The 27336-nt window shown below is 43.7% G+C and overlaps 1 protein-coding gene across 1 annotated transcript; it reads left to right on the forward strand.

Annotated features, from left to right (window-relative positions):
• The first annotated feature begins 4120 nt into the window (after positions 1-4120).
• KCNJ5 (potassium inwardly rectifying channel subfamily J member 5) lies at positions 4121-26389 on the forward strand. The gene is made up of 4 exons (XM_087706351.1): positions 4121-4826; positions 16322-16461; positions 20159-21105; positions 25944-26389. Exons 2-4 carry the CDS (start codon positions 16430-16432, stop codon positions 26297-26299), a joined length of 1335 nt encoding a protein of 444 aa, XP_087562477.1. The 5' UTR covers positions 4121-4826; positions 16322-16429; the 3' UTR covers positions 26300-26389.
• Positions 26390-27336: the final 947 nt, after the last annotated feature.

The raw sequence follows: 27336 nt of genomic DNA on the forward strand, positions 1-27336 counted from the left end.
AATAATACTATACTAGCCCTGTTGGACTGGAAAAAGAGGCTGGAGAGAAGGTGTGTGTGTGTGTGTGTGTGTGTGGTTTCTGCTGGTTTTTCAAATAGCCAGTGAAATAATTTAATCAGGGTAAAATATACAGAACAGAAGGGAGGTGGTTTTTTTTGTTTGGATCTGAATTGTTTTAAATCTCTTCTCCACAGTAGGAATATAGTTTGAGAGGGATTTTTCCCCCCTTAACTTCTCCTTCAGGAACTGTTAGCACCTGGCTGTTCCTGGCTAAAAGAAATCAAAAGATACATCTGTAAATCACCTGAAAATTTCAGGACTCTTGGCTAGACGGGGAGAGGAAAAGGACTACCATGTAACGAAGCCAGGGGTGGGTTTCAACCGGTTCGCGGCGGTCACCGCAAACTGGTTGGTCGGCGAACCCAGAAGTAAGTAACTTCCGGGAACGGCAAAGAGCCCACCCGCCCGCCCGCACTCCTTACTGTTCTTTGAAGGCTTCTGCGCTTCCACACAGGCGCATGGCACATACAGCACCTGCGCAAGTCTCCACGAGCAGCTGGAGCATCGCGCAGGCACTAAGATGCATGTGTGAACTGCGCACGTGCACGAGGACGCCACCAGACCCGTTCCAACCGAACCAGTTGGAACGGGATTAGCAACCCACCCCTGAATGAAGCCCATGGCAAAGCCACATCTGTATTGCAAAGAGAGTCATGAATGAGTCAGTGAAATCACCAAGAGTGGAACTCCGCTGGGTGTGGTGGTGGTGTTAGCTTTGCCTCTCCACACTGTGCTTTTAATTAAAAAGGCCCATTGGATTCAAAAGGTTTCACCTCCACCTCTTGCTCACCTCTGTGTTTCTCTGGGAAACTGGAGACTAAAACCTCCAAGGTCCCTTCCAACTCTGTTATTCTGTTATGTTACATGTGTTTATTTTGTTATTCTTTTTTCTACTTCATCCGATCTGTAGTTGCCTTGAGTCTCTTAATCGGAACGATAGAATACAAAATCAATTATTTGGGTCATTGTAAACCAGTGATGTTAACCTTTTTGATGCCAAATGCCCAAAGTGTGTGTGTCAGGCGTGCCTCCATCAATAACCAAGAAAGACAACTCCTAACTCCATTGTTCGTGGAATTAAAATACTTTTACTGGGTATGAAAAGATAGCAACGAAAGTAAAGCAAGATCTGAGCCAAAAAGGTGCGAACAAGTACATATCAAATGATAACCCAGCCCCCTCTCTCCAATGGCCCCACCTCAGTGTCCAATCTGCAATTCCCTTAGGTGTCATGTGGGATGCATCTCCAAAAGGCATCATCAGGTTGGTATGCAGGATGGTTGGCCTTGACCAGGTCCAAACACCGGCCACCAGCATGTGCAGAAGATGGTGAGAAGAAAACTCCCTTTTCCACCTCCTGTACCATTTACCATCACCTCCTGTACCATTTATTCCCATCCCAAATACCATGCGCCCACTTTCCCCATTTCTATGGCAGCTGATAGTAAGTAAGCGAAGCAGAGGCTGACATCGTGTATGCGCAAATCTCCAAAATGCAATGTGAGCGGCTCCTGTGTCCTGTTTTGGTCCTGGAAGGCCTCCCGCACCAACCTGGAAGCCAAAATGTGGTGCGGGGGGCTGCGTGAGGCCCCAAAATGCAATGCAAGCACCCCCACACATGTGCCCCATGCCCCCATGCATGCATCTCACACATGCATCCCATCCCCTTGCGCATACATGGCAGCAGTGGTGGGTTCAGGATCCCGTTGCAACCAGTACGGTGCAATGGGGGCCAGGCGTCCACCACATGAACATACGTACTTACCGCCCGCGAGGATCAGCGGCGCCTCCGCGATGCTCCAGCTGCTCGGCGGAGTGTTGAGCAGGCATCGTACGCTCTGTGCCTGTGTGCGGAATCCCTAAACAGCTCAAATACCAGTAAGGAGAGCGGGTGGTTGAGCCCTCTGGAGCACCGTACAGGAATGGTACCTGGTGCTACCAGCAGGCACCGGTACACCCATACCAGGATGTACCAGTCGTAACCCGCCACTGCGTGGCAGAGACTCAAAGACCAGCTGGCCAATGGGAGGCACGTCCGCTTGCACGGTAGAGCTGGGCTGGGGCGACGGCTGGGGTGTCTGCAGAGGGGGTTCTGCATTGCCACCTGTGGCACGTGTGCCATCGGTTCTCCATCACAATTATAAACTATTAGTCTAAGAGAACTGCTCAATTCCCCTCTCCAAATAGACTAAGAAATAACAGCCATAAAATACACCCATAACATTATGACTGGATTTGGGAGCTGGATGGACGTTGGAACATCCTCTGGGACCAGAGGAAGCCGTTACTGTAATCCAGAGTAGGAGTATTTCCCATAGCAACCTTTGATGCAAGTTCATTTGAGACACTTCTGATCCTTCCCACATCTGTCGTAAGCCTGTAACAGCAATCTCCAGGCTTCACCAGCACCTGATCTGCATGTAGATGGGGAAGAATGGATCTGAACTCTACGCGTAGAGAACTGGAAAGATCCTTCTTCTTCTTTCCGGGGATGTCTTCCGCCACCATTTCTCTTGCTGCTTTATGATTTATAATTAAAACCCTTGAGTGGCGACCTGGAAAACCTCTTATATATTGATGGAGCTACGTGATTAAATAATTATGCAGCCACGTCTCCTTGAGCCTACGCTCCACAATCTATGCAGCCACCAGAGGTTAAAGTGTTAGGCAGGCTGGAGGAAACCAGATTCGAATACGGTTCTTCGCAATCAGGTTGAGTCCTCACCTGTCTTCATTTGTCAGCCCGTGGCATTGGTGAAACCGAAGGAGAAAGGAGAGGACACCTTGAGCCCGTCGGAGAAATCAAAGGGACAGAAATAAATTGGTAAAATGGAGCCAGATGCACGCGTTCAACTGAAACAGCAGGTTACCAACAGCTGGAATTAAATCAAGGTTGTAAGGCTTAAGGGCTTATTGCCCATTCCTGCAAGTTTCCTAGGAAAATGTGCAGTGGCAGTTAAGACGTTGGGTTAGGAATGAGGAGAGCCAGATATAGAAAGATCCCTGTGGTCCAGTTGGTCATATCTCACAGGATTACTTTTGTATGAGGAAAAATAGGGTTCTAAATGCTGCCTAAATCAAAAGCTGTATGAATGGCAAAGATGATTAGGGGCCCAGAGTCTAAAACGGATGAAGAACAGGTGCAGGAACTGGGTATGCTGCCAATTACCTCCACCAGACCGATTAGATCGCACAGACTAGGCCTCCTCCGAATTCCATCCGCCGGCCAGTGTCGACTGGCGACTACCCGGAGGAGAGCCTTCTCTGTGGCTGCTCCGACCCTCTGGAACGAGCTCCCCGTGGAGATTCGCACCCTCACCACCCTCCAGGCCTTCCACAAAGCCCTTAAAACCTGGCTGTTCCGACAGGCCTGGGGCTAAAGAATCATTGCCCCTATCTCGAATGGTATGATTGTTGTGCTTTTTAATTATGTATTGTTTTGTGTTGTTGTCAACAGTCTGTATCCCCCTTCCCTTGAGTTGTGAACCGCCCTGAGTCCCTTCAGGGAAAAGGGCGGCATACAAATGAAATAAAACTAAACTAAACTAAACTAAGTATGTCCAGTTTAATGAAAAGAAGGACTCAGGGTGACATGATAGCAGTGTTCATATCTCAGGGGCTGCCACAAAGAAGAGGGAGTCAAACTATTCTCCAAAGCGCCAGTGGGTAGGACAAGAAGAGTGGAAACTAATCAAGGAGAGAAGCAATCTAGAACTAAGGAGAAATTTCCTGACAAGAAATGCATTTGGACCACCATATGTCTGAAATGGTGATAAGGTTTCCTGCCTGAGCAGGGGGTTGGACTAGAAGACCTCCAGGATCCTTTTCCAACTCTGTTATTCTGGATATTGAAAGGCTTGGGTATTTATTTCCCCCATCCAGATGTTCTGCCCAGCCTCCTCCTTTCCTCTTCGCCTGGGCTTCTTTGATTGGTTGCTTACAGCAACTATTGGGGGAATCTATATTCTTTCTCATGCACTATGCAAAGCTTCAGCTTCCCCTCCTTCCTTTCCTTTGTTTTCCAAGCGACTCCCTGGCTAAGTAGAGCCTCGGCAAAAGAAAAAAAAACTGAAGCAGAGATGGGCAGCACAGAAGATGCAGCCTTGGCTCTCAGGAAGACTCTACGGGGAAAGAATAGGCACCTGTGTTTTCTCAAGGTGATGGATGCTGCTCTCCCCTGATGCTGCCTGCCCCATATTTGTCCTATTTGTGCAGCCTGGGAAGCAAAGCTTAAGCGTCTATCTCAGCCCCTCCTTCCCCTGCTTCCCCTCCCTCTCTTCCTCCACCTTTCCTTTCCCTTCTTGTTCATTCAGAACAGATGATGCTCCGATCACATGGAGCATCCCGTCTCCCTTCCTTCTCTTCTTTCCACCCCTTTAAATAGCCGTAATACACAGAGAATTCATTTGTACTATACAGACAGAGAGGGGAGTAGTAGCAGCGGCAGCAGCAGCAACATAAGGCTCAGGGAGGGAAATTTAACGGGCGGCTGAGAAGATCGAGGTGAAGACCAACGTTTCTAACTGAGGGAACAAGGCATGGTTAAGAAGAGGGGGTGTGCACAGAGGCTCTGCCGATATCTTTTCTTACAGCAAGCAGGAAGAAAGAGGGAAGGGCACGGAGACCCTGGGATGAGAAGACCCCTACGCATTTCTGGCGACAATGGTGCGGGTCAGACCATCACAGAATAAGTTGGACTTTCATTCTCCAGTGGATTCACCAGCAGTTGCCCCCGGAGAGTCTCTTTAGTCGCCTCCCCTTGCCAGGTAAGTTGTTTCGTTTGGGGTTGGTTTCTCTCTCGGGTTTTTCTGGAGGTTGAGGAAAACAGGCGGTTCCAAGAACAAGAGCAGGCTGGTAGGAGATGCCAAGGACCTTCTTTTCAGGTTGCCCACTTCTCAGAGGAGAATGAGGTCAGCTCCCTTAAAAAGAAGAAAGAGAAGAACAGCTAACTTCTGGCTGAGGGTTCTGGGAGGGCCAAGCGATGTGAAAAGTATCAGAAGTTATTCTGGATTTTGCCTTGGGGAAAGGATGGGGGAAATGGGAAGAAGACAGTGGGTGGCAGGTGGGTTTGACATGTATCTTCTGTCTGATGAGAAGCATGCAATGTGTTAGGTGAGATGCCGGGTTTTTTTGCACAATGGGAACCACACATCTTCTGTTTGTGTTAACCCTGCAAGATGAGATCAGTGTTGTAGATTCTGGACAATGTGCAGGGATGTGAATTTTTCTATTCCACTTTGAATCATTTGGAAAGGAAGGAGAAAGGCCATGGCAATATCTCTCTGGCCTAAAAAAAAATGTTTTAACCTCTGAATTCAAATCAACACTCAGGACAGTGACCCAAATGTCTCTTCAACCTATCCTTTGCCCCTCGTTGCTTTTGATCTCTCATCTGAATGCTCAGACTCCCTGACGAAATGATTGCTAATTGCCTGTTTGGATTTCACACTTGTTCCATGTTAATCTTTCTGATTGCCTGGAAACGAATTTAAATATCAAGCGTTACATATAAATATGTGATTTCTTTAAATCCAGGTCTTCCTTAATTACATATAGAGCCTGATTTATTTTTTTTAAGGAGGAAGGCATCGCCCAGTCAAAGGAACTTAACCCCACCTTTGCTCCCCATAACTTCTGTCTTGTATGAGTATTTCGTCTGATGAACTTGCCTAGAAAAATAAATACATGTTTTAATGTGCACAAGGGGGGCGGGAATTTAAAGAGGTCACATAACTATAGGAAGCTTCAGCTGCCTCTAAATGCCTCTTTCGTGCTAAACAAACAAACGTTGCCTTAGACGATCTAATGAGGCGTTACCACCCCCAAGAATATTGTTTTCCTTTCTTCAGTTAGGAGAGTCAGCATTCAAGGAATTTTATCTAGCGTTGGGGAAAACTCATAGTTTCTATGGTCCCAATCTAGAATCTGATAATAAATATCTCGGGAGGAGAATTCCTTCCTTTAAAAAAAAAAAAATCTTTTGGTGGCTTGTACAGAAATATTTCTTTGTGAAATGCTGGTTTTGTTAGGTTACCTGCATTGTGTTGTTATGGGTTCCATGCTATTTTGTTAGCTGCTGTGGCTTTATAAATACAAATAAGGAGTTTTATTATAGTCAACTCTCCAAAATCCTAGCCTACGTCCAGCTGTTAACCATCGGAGCCCTGAAATTTAGGAAGTTTCAACTCCAACGCATGTGGAGGATACCAGGTCTTAGAAAGTGGTTTTTTCTTAAGTCTTGGTCAAGGGTTGAAGCATACTCATAGGTTCTATCTTCTCCATCATGGCCCCACCCCTCAAGAGTAATCAAAAGGACCTATACTTAGAGGAAGGCTGTGCTTTAGGCAGATGAATCTGTTACTCCCTGATAGTCTTCTTCCAACCTATGACAGCAGCATGTATATTATCAAAAAGGGCATCTTGGTAGCCAAATTCTAGGCCCGATTCTGTGGTACCAAAATGGCTCTGGGCACACAGATACCTTTACAGAGAGAGCTGTGCACCTGAAGTTCAGAGAAGCAGGTGAATGGGTCAAGAATGTTACAAGGGGAAGCTTTACCTTAACATCCCACCCAACCCACTGCATCATCTAAAGCAGGGGTCGGCAACCTTAAACACTCAAAGAGCCACATAAGTCCTAACCGGAAGACCCCCGTTCAGTTCTGGAGCTGACCAGAAGTCTGGTTCCCCCACCATAGAATCTCCTCCTAGGGCAGCATCCTTTGTCCTCTACCTGTCCTAACTAAAAGCCCTATGAATTATGGAGCCGACCAGCGACAGGGAGCCACAGCAGAGGGATGAAAGAGCCACATGCGGCTCCAGCACGGCGGGTTGCTGACCACTGATCTAAAGCATCAGCCTTATACATCTAAGGTAGCTTCATCTCTTCCACTGATCAAGAAGGGATCTTCTTCAGCAGGGTGTCCACTGCAGCCCACGTGTAGTGCTAATTGGCTTTTTCACCAGCTGTATCAATCCATTGCTTTGAGTCCAGTGAGTTTGATGGCCTAGGCTGACCTAAATTTGGTATTTCCTATGCTTGCCGATCAGGAAGAGAACTTAGATCCCACTTTCTTTCAGTTGAAGACAAGATAATGAATTGCTCCTTAGTCTACGGAGGTGCTGCTTAAATCCCATTGAAATTAATATTTTTTTATTGTGCTAATCCAGGTGGGACACGGTGGCTCAGTGGTTAAGACGCTGAGTTTGTTGATCAGAAAGGTTGGCAGTTCGGCAGTTCAAATCCCTAGCGCCGTGTAACAGAGTGAGTTCCCATTACTTGTCTCAGCTTCTGCCAACCTAGCAGTTCGAAAGCATGTAAAAACGCAAGTAGAAAAATAGGAACCACCTGTGGTGGGAAGGTAACAGCATTCTGTGCACCTTCGGCATTTAGTCATGCTGGCCACACGACCACGGATACATCTTCGGACAGTGCTGGCTCTTCAGCTTTGAAACAGAGATGAGCACCGCCCCCTAGAGTAAGGAGCAACTAACACATATGTGTGAAGGGAACCTTTACCTTTACTTAATCCAGTCCAGAAGAGTTTTTTGGAGCACAGTTAAACTAGCCGATAGTCCAAAAGGACAGGAGATATAAAGGATCTCTTTGGAAATAAACGTCCTGTGGAATTAATAGCAGAGACATCAAAAGACGTCAGTCGAAAATGTATCAGAGAGAAGAGCAGATTAAAGCAAAGGACCACCGTTTACTCAGAGTATCGTCACTATTGGCATGGAGAAAAAGTTGACATTTGACCACTCCTCGCATTTATGTTGCAACATTCCTGGGGGCATGCAATTGTGATGCAAGTCATTGGGAAATGGTTCATGTTCACCATGATTGCACCATCCTGGGAACATGGGATCCTCATCGGCAGCCTTCCCAGCAGGCTTTCAATGAGTAAAGTCTATGGGGAAGCTGGGAGGGACGATTATCATTCACGATCATGTGATGTCTCGTTCAATGACTTCACTGCTGAATGATATGTTTCCTGGTCTTCATTATGGTCGTAGCTTGAAGACTACCTGCGTGACATTAGAGGGAAACCAACGTTTATCAGTTGGGGTCCTATTAAAAAAAGGCGGGCAGGCTGCCTGGCTGCTTTAGTCAATTGCTACACTCTTTGTGAGGTCTGGGATTTCATTGTAAGCTGGCATTCATTTGTCTCTCTCCTCTTTCAGAAACTGCTACTACCAAGGTAACAAACTAAAATCCCAACGGGCTCTAAAAAATGAGCTTGAAGCAATTTCTATTAGTTTTGTTCCGAACCAAGGTTAAATTCTGAATAGAAACTATAATCCAATCAATCAGTTTATTACAGCTGTAAGATCAGATACCACAAAATATCTAAGAGTAGAACTACAGCATGAAAGTAAAAAATAAAGGTTTGCCCTGCCCAGCCATGTCTGACTCTAGGGCAGTAGCTCCCAACTTTTTGGGCACCAGGGACCAGTTATGTGGAGAGAGGTCTTTCCACGGACTGGCGGGGCGAGGTTTTGCATGGTACCTGCATCCTGTGGATGGAGATTCACTTGTTTGCATGGCCTGGTTTCTGGCATGCCCAAACCGGGGGTTGGAGACCCCTGCTCTAAGGGATAGTGCTCATGTCCATTTCCTAGTTGAGGGAGCCAGCATTGTCCAAAGATGCTTCTGTAGCCAACATGACTACATACTGAGGTGCACAGAACACTGTTTCCTTCTCACCAAAGTGGTACCTATTTATCTACTCACATACATTTGCATGCTTTCAGACTGGTAGGTGTTCAGGAGGTGGGGCAAGTAACAGGAACTCACCCTGTTGCGCAGCACTCAGGTCTCGAACTTGGGCTGTTGGCTTCCAGCTGTCAAGCTCACTGCCTTTAACCACTGAGCCATCGCACCCCAGAACTATGACATATATCTATTTCAGAGGTGGGTTCCTACCAGTTCGCACCAGTTCGGAGGAACCAGTTCGTCAAATCTACCGAACCGGTTAGAAGAGGTTCCACCAGTGGACCTGGAAAGCAGGCCACACCAACAGAAGAGGTTCCAAAAAATTTTGAAACCCACCACTGATCTATATGTACGTAATAGAAAAACAATAGGTATAACAAGAAATAAAGTAATTAAAGAACATATTGCATTAAAAAACTATACCATAAGAAGGAATGAGTATCCAAACCTAATTCGTGGCATGGTGCATTGTACAAAAAAGTAGCACAAAACCGGGAAATTATGCAGAGAAAGTGGAAAGGGTCTTATATTCTGCTCCGTTGCATCCTTCAATTGAGCACTCTTATTTTTATTGGCTGGTGATATTTTATTTGCAGCTGCTAGGTATAAATTGCAATGACCAGCTGATGCTGTAACCAAGCAGATCCAAGTATGGTTTAGCATGCTGCATGAATCCAGCTATCCTGAACCCTGTTCTTGGCTTGCCCACAAGTGTGATGTGATCCTCACCAACTTTATCTCATCGCGTTCACAAAAAAACATGTGCCCATTCTTCCAAACAATGTGGTTGTTGGCCACCCAAAGGCTGCCATGCTAGTTTTAGCCTTAGAAGAAATAATCAAGAGGAGATACGATCGTGACTTTAAAACATCCATGAGTGTCTTCTTCAATGAAGATTAAAAAAACCAGGGCTGTACTGTTGCTCAAATGCAGAGAAGGTTTGTATATTAAACAGATCAATGATGATGTAAGGAACAATTGAGATATACCTGAATTGAAATACTTAACCACTATATGGATTAATAATTAATAATGGGAAACTATTCTTGGAACTCTGGATGATTGGTGACATTATGGTCAATTGAAAATATGAATGTATATTATAAGTTAATGGGAATTCTTTGTTCTAATCTCCGCTTTTTCTCCTTGGAGAGAGGTGATACTATAATACTTGAAAGACTCATTGTTATTTGATAGATAATTATGAATCTAAGGAAATAAGGATTGTTACAAATGAAATGATATTAATGGTAATTTGAACACATAATGCTCAATGACAGCGAAACATTCAGCTATGTTTAATGTAAACCAGTGATGTTAATCCTAAAGAATTGATGCACAAAAACTTGTAACCAAACCACATGCTTGATGAAATGGAGGAAAGCTGTTCTTCTGTTCCTCTCTTGCTTTGTTTTGTATGCGTTGTTTTGTTTAAAAAGAATAAAAATATATTTTAAAAAAAGAAATGCAGAGAAGGTTTACACAATTTCCAAACAACACGGGCAGTTTGACAATAGAACAGACTTCCCCTGTACCAAAACCAGTGAGCAGACTTTCATTAGATGTGTGTGAGCAAAGCTGGAGAGCCATGTGAGAGAGATGCTTTGATGATATTCCAGATCATCTTTTAGTTGCCACTGAAATCCCTCCAACTTTATAATCCCGGTCGATTTTATCTGGAGAGACCAACTGGTCAGAATAAATATGGCAGCTTCTCAACCAACTGCCAAAACAGGATAAATTTGCCAGCTTTTTTTTGCTTCTCAACTCTCAGTAAAGTGCATTTAAAATAAGTCCATTTATTATACAACAAAAAAGATAATAAAATCAGGTTGGTCATGTGATCACTCAAATTACAACCGTCATGACTTACAACCAGGGTGGGCAGGTTCCATTTACAGCCGTAAGCTGAGGATCACCGGGGGGGGTGCAATTTGTCTCCTTAGCTTTCCTAAGCAATTTGTGTGAGTGTGTGTGTGTGTCAATGGTGTGTTTCAAAAATTGTTCGAACCTACTCTGTGGGTGTGGCCTTCTTTGTGGGAGTGGCTTGCCGCCCATGTGACCGGATGGGAGTGGCTTACTGCCCATGTGACCGGATATGAAGATGCCGATGACACTTGTCTCACACACAGCACTGGCATGCATAAGAATATGATGTAAACTTGTTTTTTAAAAGGCATCTTTGGTTTGCGTTAAAACAACTTCAACACACGCAATGTTCTGATTGCACCACAAACACAGTAGTCATCCTGACCTTTCACAGAGGCACTGAGTTTTATAAATATGAGCATGATAGTGTAGAATAATCATATCCAAGGACCAGTGGTGGGTTTCAAAAACTTTTTGGAACCTCTTCTGTAGGTGTGGCCTGCTTTCCGGGTCCACTGGTGGAACCTCTTCTAACCGGTTCGGTAGATTTGATGAACCGGTTCTACCGAATAGGTGCGAACTGGTAGGAACCCACCTCTGGTGTGTGTGTGTGTGTGTGTGTGCGTGCGTGTGTGTGTGTGCCTGTGTGCATGCATTCCCGCAAATTCAAAGGCACCTGAAGACCAGACAAGGAACAATGGATGGAAACTGAACAAGGAGAGATTCAACCTGGAAATAAGGAGGAATTTTCTGACAGTGAGAACCATCAACCCATGGAACATAAGTTGCCTTCAGAAGTTGTGAGAGCTTCATCCCTGGAAGATTTCAAAAAGAGACTGGACTGCCATCTGTCAGAAATGGTATAGGGTCTTCTGCTTGGGAAGAGCATTGGATTAGATGACCTGCAAGGTCCCTTCCAACTCTGCTAATCTGTTAGAAATATTAAATAATTATGGTACAGAGTCTAATTAGTGCAACGTATATTTTTCTAAGATATTCAAAGAAGTAGGTTTTAGTTGTTTCATACACATTATATAACTGACCCAGGTTACACAGGCAGATGATTGGTTGTTTTTTATCCTGGCCAAATGTTTCTTGGACTAAGGTTCTGCTCATTCTTAATGTCATGTGTCCCTGAATCTGCTATTTTTGTGTGTGTGTGTGTGTTTTTAGACAAAAGAAGATGCACTGAAGAAAAGTGTAGCATTCGGGATTTTTCTCTGTAGAAAGTCTGAGATCAGTTCTCTAAGTAGAGTTGAGAAAGTTTGGGATCCTTTGGGAACTGGTCAAACTGTGATGGCCCAACATTCAACCTCCCTGCAAAAGAGTCTCTTGATTTACAGATTGACAGAGTTGGAAGGGATCTTAAGGATCATCTAGTCCAACACGCTGCTCAAGCAGGAGACCCTACACCATTTCTGACAAATAGCAGTCCAATCTCTTCTTGAAAGTCTCAAGTGAGGAAGCTCCCACAACTTCTGAAGGCAACTTCTGTTCCATGGGTTGATTGTTCTCACTGTCAGAAAGTTCCTCCTTATTTCCAGGTTGAATCTCTCCTTGGTCAGTTTCCATCCATGATTCCTTGTCTGGCCTTCAGGTGCCTTGGAAAATAGCTTGACCCCCCTCATCTCTGTGGCAGCCCCTCAAATGTTGGAAGACTGCTATCATGTCTCTCCTGGTCCTTCTCTTCACTAGATTAGCCATGGCCAGTTCCTGCAACCGTTCATCGTATGTTTTAGCTGTCAGCGTTCCAAATATCATGCAGAATTAAATCAGAGTCCAAGGCAGAGCTATCCTTAAGGTTCCAATTTAATAAAACAGACATTTTGGCATCGTACTATGGAATCCCAATTCTGAAGAACTTCCTGGGATTCCACCCAGTTAAAAGTTCATGATCTTGTCCCCACACCCACAAATCCATCACATGGCCCAATCTCCTCATTCCACGCTGGCATCTCCACCCAGCTGGTTCCGGTCAGGTGCCAAGGTGCAGAGACAAAGAATAACCTTGAGCTTCTAAGAAGGAATTTTTTATTTTAAAAACAACACATTCTACCCCTTGCTATTCCCCCCTTAATGAATACACATACTAAAGATGAAGCTAGAAGAGAGAGAGAGTGTGTGGCAGGCCAAAGTTTCTTAAAGGAACCGCTGCAGGCCTGACATTAGCCTCCAGTCCCCTAATCATCCTGGTTGCTCTTCTCTGCACTTTTTCTAGAGTTTTCAAGAGACAGGCAAACTCATAGCAAAGCCATTGCTGTATTATAAAACCGATTAATGTTTGCTTTCCTCTGTTTTATAGTGTGGTGACCAAAACTGGTTGCAGTACTCTAGGTGTGGCCATACTAGGCCTTTATAGAGTGGTATTAGTCCCTCACTTTATCTTATTTTGCCCTGCTCATGGTCTGCTACCCGTTATTTTTCATGCCAAGGATCTGCTGCTTGTCATACTAAGGGCTATACTTGGTTTTTGACTGCGGTGCTGGGAAAGACAGGCCCTCTTCAAAATTGGGGCAAAGTGTTGGCAGAGTCTAAATTTGACTCAATCCAAACTAAATCTAGTTGAGGCACTCCTGCTAGTATGATTATTCTCCATATATTTAATTACTTCCTCTCTTAAATCCCATTAACTTTTAAAAGCAAGTTTTTTTCAGCAGCAAGTTTGGGGGGGTCTTCAGGTACGTAGAGAATAATTCTCCCAACTGTATTTTCGTCTGCTTATTATCACCAGGGTCACATTTTCATCAGTGGTCTAAATGTCGGGACTTTCTCTGCAGCCGCACAGACGAATCAGTAGCGGCTCCATCTGGATTGAGTTCAATTCACCTTGAACAAAATGTTGGGCCTTTTTTGAGGTCATTCCTAACCATTCCCCTTCGGAATATGAGATAGGAGGGTTGTGATAGGAGGGAGGCTGATAAAAAAACCTCTTTGTGTCTTTGATAAGAGGCAGAAAACTGGCCTTCCCATCCCCATTTTCAGCTACTGCCAATTTCACAGTCCATCCAAAAGGAACAAGTGGCTTCATGCATAAAAGTGACATAATTATTTTGTTGCTCTGTTCTATTTTACAAAGGTAGGAGTGGAGGTGGAGAGAACTACTAACCTCTGTGGTTGATGAATTCTACACAATAATCCACATGCTCACAGATTGCCTGATATTGTCAGGGTTCCAAGTGACACCCCTAACGAAAGAAGACTCTGAAGCTTGAGTTTCCTCAAAGTTTCATTTCATTAGAGATGTCCTATTGGCACATCTGGGAAAACCTGAATCTGAAAGCTTCCAAGATTTCCCCACCCAAAAGAAAGTCCAAGCCCCTGCCCAGCACCCACATATCCATCACATGGCCCAATCAGGCATCATCCAAAACTGGAGATGCCTCCCGGTTACACCGTTGCAGCTGCAGGGCAAGGTGACCTTGACTCTCTGAGAAAGGAAAATTGTTTTGACTAGATATCACCCCCTCCCATTTTCCCATAGTAGAAAATGTGGCAGGCCTGAAGCAGGCATGAAATCCTCTTATCTTTGCTACCGGTTCAGTAGTAGAGCGCATGCACAGAGCGTGTGTGATGACATCAGGGTGTGTGGGCGGAGCTTTGCACTGCCGCCAGTACCGGTTCACCCATGTGCAAACCGGCAGAACACCATCTCTGGCCTGAGGACCAAAATGTAAAAGATGCCTTCCAGGTCTGACAGATATATTATAATCGTTTGGGGGGGGGACTGTATTTCATGTTGAAGGGGGAAAAAATCAGCCTATCATTTTGGCAATCAGGTTTTTCCTCGGGGGGGAGGGCAAAAAAAAACAGAGGGTGAGAGAATATTTTTGAATTGGCTTCTACTAAATCAAAGCTTGTTTACCGATTAATTAATTTGACAAATATCCTGCCTTCCCCTGCAGCGAGCTGCATAATAGATCGCCACTAATAACCCGAGAAAAAGACAAGTTGGCATTTTATAAAGTTGGCACGATAACTCAAAATTCAGTTCCGCGCATGCACTCCAGAGAGTCATGGCATCATAAAACTGTGGACATAATTCAGTTGAGATCTCTGGGCCACCAAATATGTGTTAGGGTTCCAAATAGCATCCAAAAGTAAATCAGAATCCGAGGCAAAGGATTCCTCAAAGTTCCAATTTATTAAGAGAGCCATGTTGGCACATCTGGGAAAACCCGAATCTGAAAGCTTCCAGGTTTTGCTACCCAGCTGAAAGTTCAAGAACCTACCCCCACACTCACAAGTCCATCAGATGGTCCAATCTTCCACTGCCATGCTGGCAGTTTCCTCCCATCCTGTTCCAGCCAGATGCAGAGACAAGGGATGACCGTAGCTTTCTAGAAAGAATGTTATTATGGCTACATGTCATCCAACTCTCTATAATCCCCCCTCCCATTTTCCCACAATAGAAAATGAATAGTAGAAAGTGTGGCAGGCCTGAAGTTCAAAAGAAAAGATGGCTTGCAGACCGGACACTGTGTTCAAACAAATCAAGCCATATTATGGTTCACCGTGAAGGCCATGTGGATCTCCCCATTTCAATTCTACTAAATGGGGTTACTATTGTATTATTCCGTGTGTAAGGGAGTTTTCTCCTTGGTATTTGGGCACAGGCTTAAAGGACTTAATTTATATGTGGGAAACCTGCAAACTTGCAGAACTTACAGAAGTAGAAGTCTTAACATTGTTCCCTATAGGTGGCCATTGACATAGCCCCAACATACCAGGGGCACTACAGCAGCCATAACTTCAGCACAGAGTCATAAGTTCCATAACCATAAGTTACAGTTCCACTGTAACTTCAAATGGCTGTTAGGTTGTTAGGAATATACTTCTAACGGTTGGGTTGGCAATATATAAATCATATAGCAATGCTGTACCTGTTTCTTTAAATCATACTATAAAATGTGATTGGTTGCTGTTTCCTCAATTAGCCATAAGAGGGAGCCAGAATGACTGTTAGCTCTCTGTTCGTTAGATGCTGGGCTGATCTGATCTGAGTGTTTTGGAAGCTGCCTGTTAGAAAGTGCCGTGAGCTATTGTAAGTTTTGCAACTGCTAGCAAACTTTGAGTTCTAAACTGATTATATGTTACTGGACTATGTTATTTGGATTATCCCTTAACTGAAAGACATTGATGACTGACTGTCTTATCCACATATGACTTGGACTGTTTGATGGACTCTGATACCTCTATTTCCATGAAAGTAAAAGCCTATTTAAACTGCAGTGTCTCTGTATGCTGGTTTCTGTGTTCTCCAACACAACTCTCACAAACGCTTCTCTGAATGTACTCGCTCTCCCAACGGGGAGCTTACCTAACACTAAGTGATCGATTGTTAAGCAAGGACTGGCTTATTGGAGCCAAGAACACCCTGCTCTTCTATCTCAAAGGAAGTGGTCAGTGATGATGGGATGGCATTTCTTAACCAGAAATGATAGGCTGACCCAGGGCTTGTTAGAAAGAGATGAAATCTATCTCCTGCGCGACTCTTTTTCATACATCTCTCTCGTCTGTGTACTTATATCCAATTTGTTTTATCTGGTATTGCTTCACACTTCAATTATTTTTATGTGAGAAATCAAAGCGCATTACACACTCAGACATTAGGCTCGGTAATCAATAGTGCCTGCGTCCAGCTCTTTGTGAGTTTGCAATCTCCTGTTCTTGTCTTCGCAGCCGCTGAAGGGAGGCTAAGGAAGGAATGATCACATTAAGTCTACTTAGAACACTAATGACTCAGACAAGCTTCAAATTCAGGAGTTTAAGAGTTCAAGCCAATATCCTATGTCTTGTATCACACTTCCTCTCCTATTGAGGTAAGAAATATTTCTCTGTATACTTTGCCTTGCATTACATTTCAATTTTTCATTCTAGTCAGATTGGCACCTTATTTTACTGCAAAGTATTTTCAAGGTTTTTTTTTTTAAAAAAAACCAATCAAAATACAGTTGGAGAATTGCTGATCCTGTTTTCTGCCAGATCTGTACTATCCTTCCATGATGTTGCAATTTGCATATTTATTGGACTTCCATTCTTCAGCAGCGCAGGGGGCTAGGGTTGAAGGCGCTCATCTTCCACTTGGAAGTTTATGAATTCAATCCTAGGCAGCGGCAGGTGTTTCTCGATCAGGCCGGGAAGAGAAAATATCTGCTGTGAACCCAGCATAGGTGTCAGGAAGGGCATCCAGCTAGTAAACACTCAGCTCCATTCAGTTCATCCTGACCCAACTCCAAAGCAAGGGATTAGAGGGTGGTAAAAAGAGAGGGGGAAAATGGACTTCGGCTCTTGCTGGAAGCTGTGCAATTGACATCCATCACAATGCAATGCAAGATTTTGCAGTCCAGCTTAAGATCACCTTAAACTGAGGAGATGACACAAAGTTGCTGGGCTTTTCAGGAAGCTGATGAAGCAGCCTGATAAAATGGTGACTGGACAATATATTGTGTCTTCCCTTGATTTCTCCAGCAATTCTCCAATTCTATTTTGATGCTCCATAATAGCAATATTGTGGCTCAGTGGCTAAAACACCGAGCTTGTCAATCAGAAAGGTTGGCAGTTCGGCAAGTTCGAATCCCTAGTGCCACGTAACGGAGTGAGCTCCCGTTACTTGTCCCAGCTTCTGCCAACCTAGCAGTTCTAAAGCACATAAAAATGCAAGTAGAAAAATAGGAACCACCTTTGGGGGGAAGGTAACAGCGCTCCATGCACCTTTGGCGTTTAGTCATGCCGGCCCCATCACCACGGAGACGTCTTCAGCGCTGGCTCTTCGGCTTTGAAGTGGAGATGAGCACCGCCCCCTACAGTCGGGAACGACTAGCTCATATGTGCAAGGGGAAACTTTACCTTTATTTTTACCTTTAGTAACAATATTGGGGTGTTTTTCTGGCTCAGTTTTTAGAATAAGTAAAAAAAAAGTAACACACAGCTTGAGTCTTTTTTTCTCCCTTCTGGGGTTCTCCATATATAATTTGAAGTTCAATTCCAGAATTGGAAATGTAGCAATTTAACAGAATTCACTTTCTTGCCATAATTCTAGACAGGGGGGAAAAAAACACAAAAGTTCATTTTTATTCCATTGAAAATACCGCTGGAGAAGAAATTCAGCTAGAAATGCCTTAGAATATCACTGCCTTTCTTTGAAAAAATGGTTCTAACAAAACTAAGCATGAATAGAAAATTCCCTGGCTTTTTGGTTTTGAAAGGAAAAGTTTCAACACACCAAAGAAGCTGGGTTGAAAACCAATCTTTGCTTTTCTTTAGAGGTGACCATTAAAGAAAGTCCCTGAGATTTATTTCGAATACTGACTTTGGTGAGATTCACTGGGATCTGTTTATTCTCCTTGGTTCCTCTGCCATTTGATTTGGGCATTCATTTGTATTTTTCAAAAATAGATTTCTGTAATTATATTATTTTGTGCAGCTTAGTTATATTGCTTCATCTTGAACCCCAGCCGTAAGTTTATAAGAACAAAGACAGAGGATTAAGAGGGAGGGTTAGGTTTTTCTAGGATTTGTGCTCTTTGTGTTTGTGTGTGTGTGTGTGTGTGTGTGTGTGTGTGTGTGTATCCGTGTGTCTCTCAGTGTGTGTGTGAAGTACACGGGGACTGGTGAACAGTTCTCCACAGGAGCTTCACTTTTGTCCAAAAATAAATGAAAGGTTTCATAACAGGGTTTCTTTTTATCGGAAAAAAATAAAGGGATTCCATTAATAAGTGCAAATTCTCCTGTGTTTTTCAAGTACTGCTCGGTTACTGGAGGAAGGGGGAGAGTGAAAAAAAATCATTTGCACCTATCTTATGTATAAATAAAATAAGTTTGAAGAATGTATTCAGAAAAAATAAAATAAAAGAAACAATCCGGGGACAGGAGAAAGCATGAGAAAGAAATTAAAAGCAACCCTATAACAATAGAACAGCATTCTTATCATCCTTGCTGTCTCTTTCTGGAGTTGGCCTATCTCAAAGGAACTGATTCATTAATTCTATTTAATTTCTTATTCGAATTCTATTTTAATTCTTTACGATTGTTTGCCTCTCAGGCAGTGGTGGGATTCAAATAATTCAACAACCGGTTCTCTGCCCTAATGACCATCTGGGTAGGCGGGGCTCAGTGATCATGTGATTGTGTGGGCGTAGCCAAGTCAATGTCACTCAGGTCGATGGGCACTTCGCCTTAGTTGTTACAATGGTAATAAGGGTTAACTGGAGAAGCAGTTTCTGTAAGCAGGGCAATAAAGATGAGGCTAGAAACAACACCAGAATGTTTCCTTTCTTACAGGATTAGTATGGGGGAAAAAACAAAATAAGATTTCTTCCAACAACCGGTTCTCTGAACTGCTTAGAAAGTTAACAACCGGTTCTCCCAAATAGGCGTGAACTGGCTGAATCCCACCGTTGCTCTCAGGGTGGTGGCCCCCAACCTTTTGGGTACCAGGGACTGGTTCCATGGAGAGAGGTTCTTCTGTGGAATGGAGGAGGTGTGGTTTCTCATGCTGCGTGTATCCTACAGGTGGTGCTTCACTTGTTGTGTGGCCTGACTTCTGGTGTGCTGCAGCCAGGTGCCTATCCACGGACTGGGGATTGGGGACCTCTGAGTTTCCAGTTTGAGATGGATGGTTATGCAAATTGTCTGGATGGATGGATGGATGGATGGTAGACGGTGGTGGGATCCTGCCAGTTTAACAATTGGTTTGATGATCGTGTGTTTTGCATGTGTGCAGTTTTAGCAAAGCTTACCTTCTACGTTACTTCTGGAGAGTAACACAGCTGAGGCGCGGCTCTGCCACGTGAATCAACTGAGAGGATGTAGGCAAGTAAAGCGCAGGGGTGGGCAGGCGAGCGGGTCGACCTGATCGTCGGAGCGAACCGGTTCGCTCCCAACTGATTGTCGGAGCTACCGGTTTGCCCGAAGCAGTCCGAACCGACTGAATCCCACCCCTGATGGCAGATGATAGATAGATAGTAGATAGCTGGACAGCTAGAAAGTATGGGCATATGCTTTCCTATGTGCATAGAGAGCACTTCCATTGGAACCATCCATGTACATTCCTTTGGAGGCAGCTAGGAAGAATTCCCACTCAATCTCTGCAAAAGATTCTGAGTTACGTTTTGTTCTGGCTAATGCATTTTGCAAAATGCTTCTTTGAAATTGCAATTGTACTGAATAAATCCGGGTAATTTTTTTGGGGAGGGGAGGCGAGAGGAAAGGGGTAATTCTGACACTTCAGTTGTTAAAGTTAAGGAGCCAAAAGAAGGAGGTGGAGATTTTTTTTTATGGATAAAGTGAATCATCAGCGTGTAAGTGCCCATGAAAATGCACTATAATCGCCTGAGAACATGTGGATCCACTTTCCCTGAACTGCTGTTCTGCAAATGTTTTGGATGTCAGTTCGCATCATTATCAGCCCACGTGGCTTGCAATCACAAATATCAAGAGACAAGTAGGCTGAGGAAAACAATTCTACTTATTTTTATAAGGCAGAGTTACGATATTTTTTTCCCCTCTCTTCTGTAGCCCAACCATGGCCGGAGACTCAAGGATCTTCATGAATCAAGATATGGAAATTGGTGTCACCCCCAGAGAGCAAAAGAAGTTTCCCAAACAAGCCCGGGACAATGTCCCCATTGCCACGGATCGAACGCGTCTTTTGGTAGCTGAAACCAAAAAACCACGCCAGAGATACATGGAGAAAACGGGCAAGTGCAACGTTCATCATGGAAACGTCCGAGAAACCTACCGATATCTCAGTGATATTTTCACCACTTTGGTGGATCTCAAGTGGCGCTTTAACCTTCTTGTGTTTACCATGGTTTACACCATCACTTGGCTGTTTTTTGGTTTCATTTGGTGGCTCATTGCCTACATCCGGGGAGATTTAGACCACGTGGAAGATGAAGACTGGATCCCTTGCGTTGACAACCTCAGTGGGTTTGTCTCTGCCTTTCTGTTTTCCATTGAGACCGAGACCACCATTGGTTACGGCCATAGGGTGATCACTGAAAAATGTCCCGAGGGCATCATATTGCTTTTGGTCCAAGCAATCCTGGGCTCCATAGTCAATGCTTTCATGGTGGGGTGCATGTTTGTGAAGATCAGTCAACCAAAGAAGAGGGCAGAGACCCTCATGTTCTCCAACAACGCAGTGATTTCGATGCGGGATGAGAAATTGTGTCTCATGTTCCGGGTTGGAGATCTAAGGAATTCCCACATTGTGGAAGCATCTATCCGAGCCAAGATGATTAAATCCAAACAGACCAAAGAAGGGGAATTCATCCCCTTGAACCAAACGGACATCAATGTGGGATTTGACACGGGGGACGACAGGCTGTTTTTGGTATCCCCGCTCATCATTTCACATGAAATCAATGAGAAGAGCCCCTTTTGGGAGATGTCACGTGCCCGGCTGGAGAAGGAAGAATTTGAAATTGTCGTCATTTTGGAAGGCATGGTGGAAGCAACAGGTAAGGCTTCAGACTGATGCCAGTTTTCTTAAAAGGTAAAGGTGAAGATTTCACCTGTCCAGTTGTGTCCAACTTTAGGGGAGCAGTGCTCATCTCTGTTTCCTAGTTGAAGTAGCCAGGGCTGCCAAAGACCCTTCTGGACACATGGCCAGCATAACTATACACTGAGGTTTATGGCATGCTGTTATTTTTGATAAAGGTGATGTCAAACATTCAGTTTGCTAATGGAGGAAAATCTTGATAACTTATAAAGATATGAATCCATGTAGTATGTTTTTCCATCTCCATTATTTTAAGATTCTGGTGATTGGGAGGGATCATGACAATGCATTAGTCAACTAAAACATTTTAACCTTGTTTTTTAAAACTTTCTGGTCAATGATTGGCTTTGCAGAAGGCAGAACCTACCCTTAACCGACCTCCAAAACTAAGCAGTGTCAGCTTTGGTTACTACCAAAGAGAATGTCCGGGCCTTGGGGTTGGAAGTGATCTGTTTGGGTGTGCTGTTGTCCCGCAGGTGATGGTTTTTATATATGGTTGTTTCTTTTAACTGGTGAAGCTGTTTAGAGTCATTTTGGAAGAAATGTATTGTAATAGAAACTTAAAAATCTGACAATAGAGGAAAAAAACCTTTCTCTATTTCAATTCACAATCCAGGTAGGACTTGTTTTGAACTTGATGTTTTCTTTATATATAACTACTTTATACTTTCTTAGGATTGAGATATCTTTTTGAAAGATATCCACATTTTTATCTATAGCTCATCTATCTATCTATCTATCTATCTATCTATCTATCTATCTATCTATCTATCTATCTATCATCTACCTACCTACCTACCTACCTACCTACCTATCTATCTACCTACTTACCTACCTATCTATCTATATCATTATCTCTCTCTCCTTCTCCCTCTCTCTTTCTATCTTTCATTATCTATCTATCTAGCAGTTCGAAAGCACGTAAAATGCAAGTAGAAAAATAGGAACCACCTTTGGTGGGAAGGTAACAGCATTCTGTGCACCTTCGGCGTTTAGTCATGCCGGCCACATGACTATAGAGATGTCTTTGGACAGCGCTGGCTCTTCAGCTTTGAAATGGAGATGAGCACCACCCACTAGAGTCAGGAATGACCGGCACATATGTACGAGGGGAACCTTTACCTTTAAACCATGATTGAGTGTCAATATTTTGGTTTTTGCGGAAGTCAATTCAGGACAGCTTTGAATGCAAACAATGGTCCTATGGAAATACCTCCATCCCGATGAGATCAGAATGTCAGAGTCAGAATAAAAACAACCTTAAATTAATCTTGGCGGATTCGTTTTCTAATTTGGCTGCTCAGAAACTGCTTTCTCAAATCTGTCCTTCATGTTTTTGAAGTGTAATTGGAAAGAAGGCTTTCCAGGCTACTTAAAGGAATGTATAATCATAAGCTGAACTAAAGCTGAAGTCTTACATAATTTACCCAGGAGGAAATCACATTGGATTCACTGGGATTTACCTTGGAGTGAAAAAAAAAATGTATTTTGCGCTGTATTGAGGACTCTTAAGTCACTTACCCGGATCATTTTGGTGTGCCAATTACTCCCTCTAAGAACTTCACACATGCTGTCTATCCCTTGAAGATCGTGTTAAAGACAAGCTGGATCTGAATGTCAGCAGTCGGATGATCTGCCAAATATCTGACAATCTGAAGGATATTTGGGAGATTTCAAGTGAAGGCAAATTTGCAAACCTTTGTTGTAGAATATTTAAATGGACTCAAAATCCATGTTCATTTGGAATACGGAAATCATTTCACAAAGTCTGTGAATGTGTTGTGTGTTCACTTCACTTTTCTTTGTGGTTTCCTAGGAAATAGAAAAGCCCCTAACCCTAACCCTTGCTGCAAAGAAGGGGGGGAGACATTATACAGGTAGTCCTCTACTTACAACAGTTGGCTTGGTGGCCATTCAAAGTTACAACAGCACTGAAAAAAAGTGACTTATGACTGGTTTTCGCACTTATAACTGTTGCCGTATCCCCGTAATCATGGGATCAACATTCAGATGCTTGGCAACTTGTTCTTATTTATGACCATCACTGTGTCTCAAGGTCATGTGATCCTTGGGGAAGCCCAGGGAGAAGCCAGATTTACTTAACCACCGTGTTACTTAGGAGCCGAGGTGGCGCAGTGGTTAGGGTGCAGTACTGCAGGCCACTTCAGCTGACTGCTAGCTGCAGTTCGGCGGTTCAAATCTCACCGGCTCAAGGTTGATTCAGCCTTCCATCCTTCCGAGGTGGGCGAAATGAGGACCCAGACTGTGGGGGCAATATGCTGACTCTGTAAACCGCTTAGAGAAGGCTGAAAGCCCTATTAAGCGGTATATAAGTCTAACTGCTAACTGCTACTGCTACTAACGTATCCCCGGCAGTGATTCGCTTAACAAGTGTGGCAAGAAAGGGCATAAAATGGGACAAAAAACAGAGGTGGGATTCAGCCGGTTCACTCCGGTTTGGGAGAACTGGTAGCAGTAGCTGCAGGAAGTTCTCTCCCCCCGCGCCCCCGATGTAATGCACGAGCACTGCGCATGCGCAGAAGGCAGTGTGCATGCACAGAAGAGGCACGAAACAGTAGGGAAGGTAAGTGAATCCCACCTCTGGACAAAACTCACTTAACAAATGTCCCACTTAAGAACAGAAATGTTGGGCTCAGTTGTGGTTCTTAAGTGGAGGACTACCTGTAAAAGCAAAATAATGCAAACAAAAAAAAGAGGTTGTGTGCCCTTGTGAGCTTCACTTTGTCTAAGTTATTTGTTCCAATTTGTCTGAGTTACATAATGAATGCATTGGCTGATTCAATTACAGAACATTAAAAAGTATAATTTTGGGCAGCTATCGTTCGCTTTTTCTCCAAGCTTTCGGAACATTCTCTGTTGACAATTGGCCACTGGTAGATTTATTGCATTCAATTTTCAAATAATGGGTTGAAACACAGGCTTTGGGTAAGGTTTTTACTCCTTGGAGGGTTTCTTTGGGTTGCAAAGGAAAGCAAACAATTGGTTTTATAATACAGCAACGGCTTTGCTATGAGTTTGCCTTTCTCTTGAAAACTCTGGAAAAAGTGCAGAGGACAGCAACCAGGATGATTAGGGGACTGGAGGCTATGATGAACAGTTGCAGGAACTGGGCATGGCTAGTCTAGTGAAGAGAAGGATCAGGGGAGACATGACCAGGGGAATCTTCCAATATTTGGGGGCTGCCACAGAGAGGAGAGGATCAAGCTATTTTCCAAAGCACCTGAAGGCCAGACAAGGAATAATGGATGGAAACTGACCAAGGAGAGATTCAACCTAGAAATAAGGAGGAACTTTCTAACAGTGAGAACAATCAACCCATGGAACAGAAGTTGCCTTCAGAAGTTGTGAGAGCTTCCTCACTTGAGACTTTCAAGAAGAGATTGGACTGCCATTTGTCAAAAATGATGTAGAGTCTCCTGCTTGAGTGGGAGGGTTGAATTAGATTACCTATAAAGTCCCTTCCAAATCTGTTAATTTGTTGTCAGGTGCAAAGAATCAGAATCAAATGTTAAGTTCCAGTTGAGCTCATTTATTGTTCTTGCTTATACACAAGAATCTAGTCATCTAATGGTCAGTGCTTAATTGGGGCTAGAGAATATTGGAAGACATATCCACGTGGGTTCAGTTCCAAGTGGGGAGAAAGACATGGAAACATGGAGGCTGATTGGAAAGATGGTTTATTGATGGACAGGACCATTCAGTCATGTCTAATCCTTGGAGACTGCACTCTGCAGTTTTCTTTGCAAGGATTTTCAGAAGTAGTTTGCCATCGACAAGAAGCAATGGATGGTAGACCATCCATTGCTTCCACACCTCCTCCATTCCACAGAGGGAAGCAACCTAGGACTAAGGAGGAATTTCCCAACAGTGAGAACAATTAATCAGAAGAACAGGTTTTTAAGAAGAGATTGGACAACCATTTTTCTACAATGGTATTGTTGTGGCCCGCCAACGGCCAGTCGAGCTGGAAGCAGATTCAGACAGTGAGGAGGTTGGGGAGGAACATGGGCCAGTCCTGCAGTCTGGGGGAGGCTCTGATGAGGGCTCTGCATCGGAGACAGAGATGGGGCCATCTGACAGTTATCAGCTGCCTTTAGAGTCAGACATCAGTGAGGCAGAGGAACAGCTGGAGCCTGTTCCCAGTGTGTGCATGTGCAGAGTTGTCAGATGAAGGGAACAGCTAAGGAACAGGGGTTGACTTAGGAGTAAGACCACAGGTGGATGATGAATGGCCCCTCCTAGAGGAAATACAAGAGGAACGAAAGGGGAGTGGAGTTTGCAGGAGACGATTAGTTCGTATAATTGGTTCGTGACTCTCCGAGACTCCTTGCCAAGTGTTGCAGAGATCAGCTTGGCAGCTCTCCAAGCCAGATATGGTCTGTGACTGTAAATTTACCATTGGAAGACTTTGCTGGATGTGAATGAGAGGAATTCATTCTTAACTTAGTAACATAGTAACTTAATAAAAAGGTTTTTTTGTCAGGACAAGGAGTTTGCTTCATGCTCTTTGGAAGCCTAGGTCAGAACAGGTATAGGGTTTCCTGCCTAAGCAGAGGGTTGGACTAGAAGACCTCTAAGGTCATTTCCAACTCTATTATTCTATGCTATTCCATTCTAACTTTGAGAAGCAGTGGTAAAATGTTTTGGTTCATGTACAGAAAGAAAATTATTGATGTGCACATTCTATTTCCCCATTGTATGATCTGGGAGCCCTGCACTTTTAGTATTCACTAGATCTACTAAATCTCTGTTTTGTTTATTTATTCTCTCCTACAGGGATGACTTGCCAGGCTCGGAGCTCCTACATGGACACAGAAGTGCTTTGGGGCCATCGTTTCACCCCTGTCCTTACCCTAGAGAAGGACTTTTATGAGGTTGACTACAACAGTTTTCACAATACCTATGAAACCAACACACCTTCTTGCTGTGCCAAAGAACTGGCTGAGTCTTTCAAAGAAGGACGACTTCTCGCCCACCTGTCTACCATGAACCTCCTAAACGGAGAGGAAAACAAAGACGCAGAAGAGGAGAAAGAACAGCGGGAAGGGATGGAGAAGGAGGACAACAGAAACGAAGGCCTAGAGGCAATTGAACTGAATGGAAACAATGGAACCGCAGGAGAAATGAAGTAGAGCATGTTTTTAAAACATTGAGACTTGAGAATGGTAGAAAATTCAGATTCCCTTGTCACCGAGGAGGAGGAGGAGGAGGAGGAGGAAGAAGAAGAAGAAGAAGAAATGGGACAACCTAACTCTAGAGGATAATGTTCTCACGCGCATGGATATTATTGGGTTGAGCTGTGCCCCTCCATATAATTTGAGTTTCTCCAACTCCATTCTGGAGATTGCTATAAGGATTTTGCTCACTGTTTTGAGGACACATGAAATCTAACCAGCTTAAGGAAATATAATGGAAGCCTAGATGATCACATATCTTGAAGCTTGTTTTTTCTTTTTTACTTTTTCTTGCAACGTGCATCTTCTGCACATTTTGAAAGGAGGATGGGAGATTTGATGGAACAAATGTAGTTGTGAGGTTTTTTTTTCCCCTTCCTTGATTTATTGGAAATGCTAATTGATAAATAAAAAGTGGAAAATCATAATGGGGGTCGGGAACAAGCCTTCTGTATTTGGCCAAATGTCTGTTGTAACTTTCGATGTGATGGGATATAGATGTGATTCTTTACCTTTGAGGGTTCTTTCTACTGTGAATTCAGCTAAAATATGAAAGAATATAATTTAGTGGAGAAAAGGAACTCATTTTCTGATGTGAACTGTTAGGGGGTTTGGTTTTCCTGTTATGATTTTTGTGAGAGTTGAACAAGGACAACTCATATAGTGGCTTCAAATGAATAAGGAATTCAACTGGCTAACTGGTTTTTGGATTGCCTAAGGGACATTTTAAAGCAGTTTTTTTTTTAACTTCTCAGATTTCTATCCTGCCTTAACCCCTGTTATTCAAGCTAGCATCCATAACATGTCCTCCCTCAACAATTCCATGGACACTTTCATCTACCTTCTGGGTTGGCTTATGAGAGACAGCGATAGATTCCAAACTCACAAAGGAACTGAAGCGGGACCTGACCGACCAAATGAAGATTTAAATGTTGGCATGAATTATGAAGTCTAGTTTCCAAGATTTATATTTGATTATAGTAATTATAATGTCA

The sequence above is a fragment of the Thamnophis sirtalis genome, unplaced genomic scaffold (assembly GCF_051295495.1).
Source record: "Thamnophis sirtalis isolate CommonGarterSnake01/CBP01778 unplaced genomic scaffold, rThaSir2_p1.2 scaffold_2, whole genome shotgun sequence".
Lineage (NCBI taxonomy): Eukaryota > Metazoa > Chordata > Lepidosauria > Squamata > Natricidae > Thamnophis > Thamnophis sirtalis.

Bases quoted from the DNA above. Each gene is read 5' to 3' on its own strand.
- KCNJ5 (XM_087706351.1), top strand. From the start codon at position 16,430: ATGTCTTGTATCACACTTCCTCTCCTATTGAG. The intron at 16,462-20,158 runs GTAAGAAATATT...TCTCTTCTGTAG, and splicing joins ACACTTCCTCTCCTATTGAG to CCCAACCATGGCCGGAGACT. The intron at 21,106-25,943 runs GTAAGGCTTCAG...TCTCTCCTACAG, and splicing joins AGGCATGGTGGAAGCAACAG to GGATGACTTGCCAGGCTCGG.